Source organism: Saccostrea cucullata, unplaced genomic scaffold, assembly GCF_032062105.1.
Source record: "Saccostrea cucullata isolate Sc308-1 unplaced genomic scaffold, CSIRO_AGI_Scuc_v1 ctg6, whole genome shotgun sequence".
NCBI lineage: Eukaryota > Metazoa > Mollusca > Bivalvia > Ostreida > Ostreidae > Saccostrea > Saccostrea cuccullata.
Genome location: NW_026938995.1, coordinates 251,479 through 260,163, shown reverse-complemented (window position 1 = coordinate 260,163; position 8,685 = coordinate 251,479). Strand labels below are relative to the sequence as shown.

The window sequence follows — 8,685 nt, the reverse complement described above, 5'->3', positions numbered from 1 at the left end:
AGTGAAGTATTTTTAAAATACTCAATATATTAAGGAGAGGGGGGTACATTATATAGCTGTTTGTCTGTCCGTCCGTCTTTTCCGTCCGTAAAAATTTTCGGAGTTTTCTCAGCAACTACTTCGCAGAAGCTTGAAATTTTAACACAATCTTCTCTGAGGCATGCCATATGTTGGGATACATTTTTGTTCAATTCTGATGTCAACTTCCTGTTTGTCTGTGCATCTGTCCGTTTCATACATAACAAATTTTCGTCGCAGTTTTCTCAGCAACTACTCATCGCAGAAGCTTGAAATTTTAATACAATTTTCTCTGAGTCATGCCATACATTGGGATAAATTTTTGTTCAAATCTTATGTCAACTTCCTGTTTGTCTGTGCATCTGTTCGTTTCATACATAACAAATTTTCGTCGCAGTTTTCTCAGCAACTACTCATCACAGATGCTTGAAATTTAATACAATTTTCTCTGAGTCATGCCATATGTTGGAATACATTTTTGTTCAAATAGGATGTCAACTTCCTGTTTGTCTGTCTGTCTGTTCGTTTCATACATAACAAATTTTCGTCGCAATTTTCTCAGCAACTTCTCATCACAGAAGCTTGAAATTTTAATACAATCTTCTCTGAGTCATGCCATACATTGGGATACATTTTTGTTCAAATCAAACAACTTCCTGTTTGTCTGTGTGTCTGTCCATTTCATACATAACAAATTTTCGTCTCAGTTTTCTCAGCAACTACTCATCGCAGATGCTTGAAATTTTAGTACCTCTTTGTTGAGACATGTTATATAGTGGGATTCATTTTGATGTTAATCTGATGTCAACTTCATATTTTTCTGTGCATTTGCCTGTAATTGAGCTTGTATATATATTAACATGGTAGTGTTTATTCACATCAGAGCGGGGGTATTACTAGTGAGCATTGGCTCACAGATTTCTTGTTCATCCTTAATTGAAAATCTAATTTTAGAATTAAAATTTCTGTGATCGAAGAATTTCAATGAATGCATTCAATGCAAGAAATTTACCAAACGCAATTAATATCTGGTGATGGAGACAAAGAAATTTTGAATTGTATTTTTCATTTAGAGATTAAGTGCCAAAGTCTCTCAATAACAGTACACTGAAAATAAGAATTGGAACCAACTATAATCAGACTTAGGGACCAAATGTTTTATACATTTGAGAAAAATGGAAAGTTTCTACTTTGCAAATTAATATTTTGATACATTTTCTCTGAAGAGAGTTCACACAGTCATAATAAACACTGAAAAATTATTTTTAATGAAGTAACATGCAATTCTTACTTGTTTTTTAGGTTTCCTTTTTATAACTACATTTTATGGGAGCATTTTTATATAAATTAATGAAAAGTGCCATATATAATATCACATTCAAACCCATTTATTTTTTTTTTTTTTTCGCTGAAGAGTGCAGTTTATTATGATATGGGTTTTGGTACATGCCCTATTGTTTGTGTGATGACATTTGTGTTATAACTTTTCTACGCATCAATTATTTATGTCTTCCATCCACCTGTCCATTCCAGCTTCAAGTTCAGTTTCAATGCTCGATCATCATAAGTTTAATTCTCAATTCTTATCACATGCATATTTACATGTATAATGTAATCTCTACCAGTTTATGCCGTCAGAAGTTGCTCACACATGTAGCCCAAACTGTTGTGATTCTTGCTGTTTGTACATCATAGATGATTTTTTATCATATGTACATTATGATTATCATTATAGATATTGTGATCAGATGTACATTATTTTAATTTTAATTATAGATGTTTGTAATCAGATGTACATTATTTTGTTTTTTAAAAATATCCAGATGAATACCTCTGCATCTTAGTTTTACCCCCTAACTTTATTGGATTATTGTTTTTTTACAACATGCCCCTGCCTCCATTGTTGGTGCTTTGACATTTTGTGATGTTGTGAACACAGCATGTTGTGTGATTTATTAGAGATTCTCTTAAGAAAGAGAAAAATGTACATAAGTGACTGGCTATTGATATATTTTGAAATAAAAAGAAAACCAATGGTTTAAAACTTTAAAGTCAGCGATGTTTTTTTTTCCGATGATTATAGAATTTTTTCTCTTTAGAGTTATCTCCCGTTGGGCATCATGGACGTAAACTGTACATTTTATATTGACAGAGAGAGAGCTACAGTTTTAAAAAAATTATACCTGTTTTATTTTATTTGAATTGATTCCATTATTAATTTAAAAAAAAAAAATATAATGAATGCACTATTTCCTGATTTTTTTTTGAGATCAGTATATAATTATTCCAGAATTAATATTTTCCCTCAAACATTGCACCTGTATAATAATTTGTAAGGAAGTTATAGAAAAAATGGTTGAGATTTCCATTAATTTTCCCAGATACAAAAGTATTTTTTTTAGTTCATTGTCATGTTTTTTAAATGTTTGAAAATTTCAAAAAAAAAAAAATAGTAATATGCACACCTTTATATGATATATTTTTCTCCAAGAAAAAAGCACTTTTTGTAAATTGTTATGCAATTTACATATATTTATTCATTCAAAAATAAATGCAAAAAAACTTGATTTATTGTAAACTGTTCTACAAGAGCATGAGGCAAATAAATTGATTACTTTTTAATTTAGGATGAATGTTTGCGACTTTGGCTCGTAGACTAAAGTATTTGAAAATAAGACATTTATAAAAATGTAGAAATCCAAAGAAGTAGCCCCGCCATAAACCTGTCTGTGTCTGATTAAAATCAGAGGCATCTCTCTCAATCAGTGACCAGTGTACACAGGTGTGAAAGATCGTGATGCACATTGATAGATCTACAAATCACCTGTCATGTTCTACATCCTACTGGGATTCAATTTACAAGACATTTAGACAAACGGCTCATATCAATGGGTTGCTGGTTTACGATTTCGGGGGAAAATATTTTCCAATACATGTATTTCGAATATCTGTGAAAAGTGTTGGATCGGGAAGGGGAGAGGGTGCAAAATAAAGATTTCCCTCATATATTGCAATGTTGAAGGGGTACTGGAAGGATAAATATGGATATTTCTTATATAATAATGCCATAATATAATATTTCATACAATAATTATTTAAAATATTCCTCATTCTAATTGCCGATGAATCTATTGTGAAAAAAAAAATTGTCTTCAAGGGACACTTTCAAAAAATGCCAATGGGATATCCAAATATTGCTAGTTCATATATACATAGTACAGGGTATGCGTGTATCTGATTCTCTTTGGAAAACTGCATCTTTACACCCCCTCCCCCAATGAAATAAAAACGAACTTTAAACCAACCGACCAAAAAAGACCCCCCCCCCCCCCCCCCAAAAACAAAAAAAAAAAACAAAAACAAAACAAAAAAATTGTCTTTAGGTTTTGTCTCTGTTTTATCTACTTACAATGACAAAAAAAAGAATTACAGCAAATTATGATTATCACACAATAACTACTGGTTAATAACCAATCGAATCATTTGTTGAATATTTATGCAAATATATGCAACGGATATAAATAATAATGATAGTGCAGCGTTATTTTATCATCCAATAAAAGGCGATAGAATTATCACACGTTTTCATGTAAACTAATAAGGAATTTCCCACTTTTAGATGAATCTTACAAAGATTTTCCTGTGATGTACAATTGATATCTATGGAGATGATTAAGGGAGTTCGTTATGGGTCCTAATGTTTTGACAATTTGTGCCTGATTACGTGACACATAAGAAAGAGTAAAAGGACATTCCCATTACATATAAATGTCATCAGAAGCATGTTTAACAATGGCAAATTGATAGTGTCGGAGCGCCAGAACTTTCATGACCACGACAGTTACATAATGTCTATCGCCCACGGTCACCTAGGACCAATATATATAAATATACCCCAAAATCTCCTCATCACTCTTAGAAGAACTTGACCATGTTGTCAAAAGTCTACAAGTTGTGTATCATTTTCTTGTTTTCAATTCTTGCGACCTCTGCATCGAAATGGGATTTAAAAATGTCTTTGAGAGATTTAATTTCAGGACACTGTCGCGTGGTTACTCCTAGAGTTTGCCGAAAATACACAGGATTTGATTCTGATTTTACTTGTGCTTTTATTCTGAGACACGTTTGCACCAATGCATACACAGGAAAGCAGTCACTAAAAATGCTGGTATTATACTAAAATTATTAGATAACTTCTGTTGCATATTTGATTGCTTTTATCAGCTTATTCCAAAATTTAACTTACAAAATTAAAAAACCCTTTTCTCTTACAATAAAGGAATAAAAACTGTATTGCACAATCCTTAAGTTTATACATGTACATTAATTAACATAAGTTGGGTAGATTTGTAACTCTCAATTACACCATCTAAGGAATATTTGATCTCTAATCCAATTTACTTTTTTTACAGACAGACACAGATGGAAACGTTCATATAACACCCCTACCTCGAAGTCTATCGTTCTACGACGTCAACGAAGACGGACTCATATCTCTCACTGAATTTGCCAGAACTTTAGGACACAACCCACGTGAACTCCACGTCAAAGTTGCATTCCGCGCTGCCGACGAAAATGGTACGTGGCCATGAAAAGTTTCAAAATCTTATCGAATTTCAAGGAAAGTTGTTAGGAGAGTTTTAAAAATACGGTTTGTATATACAACATACATGTATTTTGATTTTTTTTAAACAGTAATTTTAAAATTTTTTTACAACATGGATAAATACCTGTATAATTATGTTCCCCAAACGAAGTTGGGGAACATATTGTTTTTACTCTGTTTCTTATTATTATTATTATTATTTTTCTTCTTCCTGGGAAAATCTTTTCCGCGAATGATCTTGTTAACTACACGTCCGACTTAGATGAAACCTTTTTAGGGTCAGTAGGCATGTTATGTAGATTTGCGGACAACATTTTGCGCGCACGTGTAAGCGCGCACGTGCAACGCGTGAAATGACCAAAATAATTTTTTCTATTTTTTTATTATATGCTTTGATACTCATAATATAAGTATATATTAGTAGTATAGACGTATTGACATGGTCAAAATAGCAAGATCTCACGCGCATGCACGTGCGCTTCGCTCTGATTGGCTGAAACTAAAGTCTCAAAATCTTTCTTGTTTTTCGTCATAATCCTTTGAAATTTTGAACTTAGTCACACAGTATGAAGATCTACAGCATGGTATATAATAATTTTCATGAAAGCACGTACATGCGCGTGTGCTGGCAAGAGCGAGTACGTGCAACATGTGAAATTACCAAGATAATGGATGAAGCCGTAACTTTTCTATTTCTTGATGGAATTTTTTGAAACTCACAATGCATGAAGATAGTAGTAGTATGGACAAGATGACATGGTCAAAATTGCAAGATCTTACGCGCATGCACGTGCGCTATGCTCTGATTGGCTGAAACTAAAGTCTAAATATCTTTCTTGTTTTACGTCATAATCCTTTGAAATTTTGAACTTTGTCACATATTATGAAGATCTACCGCATGATATATAAGAATTATCATGAAAGCACATAAATCCACGTGTGCTGCAATCTGATTGGCTGAAACTTTACATGGCTATATCTTTCTTGTTTCTCAACAAACCAGGATGAAGTTTAGAATATGAATAGGTATTATGGATTCCTACATGATATTGCTATCAAAATTGAATGCAAGGACGTGCTTGCATGCACATGCGCACACGCAATGCGTAAAATGAACAATATGTTTGAAAAACCGTAAAATTTATATTTTTATGACTTTTTATTGATTTCTGGAATATAAAGATATGTGAATGGTTTAGACAACATGTCATGATCACCGTACGTGCATGTGCATGCACGTGCGTTTGCGAACAATGCGTTAAATGACAAAAATTGATATCATTGTAGCTTTTAAAATTCTTTTATGAAATCCTGCGATACTAAGCATATTGAAAAAAGTTTTAAAGGAAATTTGCACAAAAAGGGAGTTGGGGAGCGTTTGGGGAACATCTGTAACGGTCCCCGTTACAATTAGAACTAGTTTCGTATTATGATGAAATGAATTCTTTTTTAGGTGATGGTGTTGTAAGCTTCAGAGAATTTCAAACCACAGATGCCTGGGTGTTTGAAGTGAGACATTTAACAAGTAAGAGGAATTTATTAATCAAAAAGAATATTAAAAAAATATTTACTTCTTTTACAGTTAGCTATCCGGAAGATCATCCTTTGTTAAATCAGTACATGTCATTTATAGAAAATACAGGCACATGACGAATGGATTGCGTACTCTAAACTTTATTTAACTTGAAAATAGAAAAAAATATCCTTAAATCCTTGCAAATCATGCCTATAATCCGATGTCAATTATTTCCCCCCTTTTTATTCAAGCTTTATAGGTTGATCATTTACAAAATTATTAGTAGAAAATGCAAGAAATACTAAAATACTTAAATAAAAATTTATTGAAAGCATAAAAAAGTAATACTTATTTAAGTTATTTTCATGGCGTAATTAGCGTATGTGATAACAAGAAGCCCATGGGCCACATCACTCACCTGAGAAGCTTTGACCATGCTGTTCTTAACCAGATTTCTCCCCTTGTAATACCTATTGTGACCCCATCGTGCCCCACAGGTCATAATTTGGACAATTTAAAATCTACACTACCCCAGGATGCTTCTACATAAGTTTCAGCTTTTCTGGCCAATTAGTTCTTGAGAAGAAAATTTTGTTTAAAAAATTTCCTATATATTTCTATGTAAAACTTTCATTCTTATTGTGGCCCCGCCCAACCCCAGGGGTCATGATTTGAACAATTTAGAATCTACACTACCCCAGGATGCTCCCACATAAGTTTCAGCTTTTCTGGCCCAGTGGTTCTTGAGAAGAAGATTTTTGAAGATTTTTCCTATATATTTCTATGTAAAATTTTGATTCCCTACTGTGGCTCCGCCCAACCCCCGGGGGTCAGGATTTGAACAATTTAGAATCTACACTACCCCAAGATGCTTCCACATAAGTTTCAGCTGTTCTGGTCCAGTGGTTCTTGGGAAGATTTTTTAATGATCCCGACCAATTTTGTCTTTTCTTGATTATTCCCCCTTGTGAGAGGACCTGGCCCTTCATTTTAACAAATTAAATTCCCCTTTACCCAAGGATTCGTTGTACCAAGTTTGGTTAAAATCGACCCAGTAGTTCTAGGAAAGAAGTCGAAAATGTGAAAAGTTTACAGACGGACAGACGGACGACGGACAAAATGTGATTAGAAAAGCTCACTTGAGCCTTTGGCTCAGGTGAGCTAAAAAATGAAAGAAATACGCCAAAAGCGGATGAGTAAACAGGTCTGTTTAATCGAACTGTGTTTAAACTCTTCAGGTAATTACCACCCAAGAACTGAAAGAGTCGAGGCCAAGAGGCAGAGAAAGGTTCAGCGGAAGGATGCCTTCGTGAAGGCGTATGTGGATTCTGATGAATCTGATGATATCTCCGAAGAAAGAGAAAACTCTTTCGAACACGTGGAATCCAGAGAAGTAGAAAAAGGCGACTCCTTTGAAAATTCAAGGGAGACGAAAGAACATGACTCACTAGAAAGAAATGACGACTATGAAGATGATCATTACGAACACAGCGATGAAGTATACGATGAAGCAGATGATTCTCGAGAGGGGGTGAGTAGTGATGCACACAGAGGACACATGCCTAATATACCTGTTGTGGCTGTTTCTGAAGAATTCAATCATTTGCATAAAAGTGAACAGAATTCACGCGAATCGGGGGATAACTCGCATGAATTAAACGACTCCAAAGAAACGAACAAGAACTTAATTGAAATAAACCACGCACAAGACTCTGGCGATCATTCATTGGAATATGCGTCAGAGGAAGTTGAAGATGATTCACATGAATATGCCTCAAATGAAGTTGAAGATAATTCACATGATTCACATGAATATGCGTCTGAGGAAGTTGAAGATGATTCGCGTGAATATGCATCAAACGAAGACGAAGATCATTCATATGAATATGCATCAAATGAAGAAGAAGATAACTCGCATGAATATGCATCAAATGAAGTAGACGATTCACATGAATATGCATCAAATGAAGTAGAAGATAACTCGCATGAGTATGCATCAAATGAAGTGGAAGATAATTCACATGAATATGCATCAAGTGACGCAGAGGATTCACATGAAATTGAACAAGACAATTCACACGAACATGTTTTGCATGAAATTGAAGACTATTCACATGAGGGAAAAGACTCCAGAGAAATTGAACACGAAGAACATGGGGATTCAAAAGAACATGGAAGCCACGGATATGAATCATCTCACGAAGTCGATGACAAAGATTCATCCTCAACAGAACACAATGAAATCCATAGAGAATCAAGGAAAGACTCACTTGAGAAAGAGGACTCAAGAGAGTTAGAAAATGATAAGTCTGATGAAGACCATAAAGATGACAGCGACGAGAAAAAAAGTTTCGTCCCAAAATAAAATCGAATGATTATAAAGTAACTCTTTGTTATACCTTTGTACATTATTGTTGTGATAAAAATTAAACAGTATAAAATACATATTTTCATTCAAAGATTTAAATTCTGCAGCACTTAGTGCGTGTATGTCTGTGTGTGCGAGGGAGAGAGTGTGTGTGCGTGAGCGTGCGTAACAGGTGTC

At 34.0% G+C, this 8,685-nt stretch overlaps 1 protein-coding gene across 1 annotated transcript; it reads left to right on the top strand.

Annotated features, from left to right (window-relative positions):
• Positions 1-3,602: 3,602 nt before the first annotated feature.
• LOC134252015 (protein PFC0760c-like) lies at positions 3,603-8,564 on the top strand. The gene is made up of 4 exons (XM_062734433.1): positions 3,603-4,186; positions 4,431-4,596; positions 6,078-6,149; positions 7,379-8,564. Exons 1-4 carry the CDS (start codon positions 3,950-3,952, stop codon positions 8,503-8,505), a joined length of 1,602 nt encoding a protein of 533 aa, XP_062590417.1. The 5' UTR covers positions 3,603-3,949; the 3' UTR covers positions 8,506-8,564.
• The last annotated feature ends 121 nt before the right edge of the window (positions 8,565-8,685 follow it).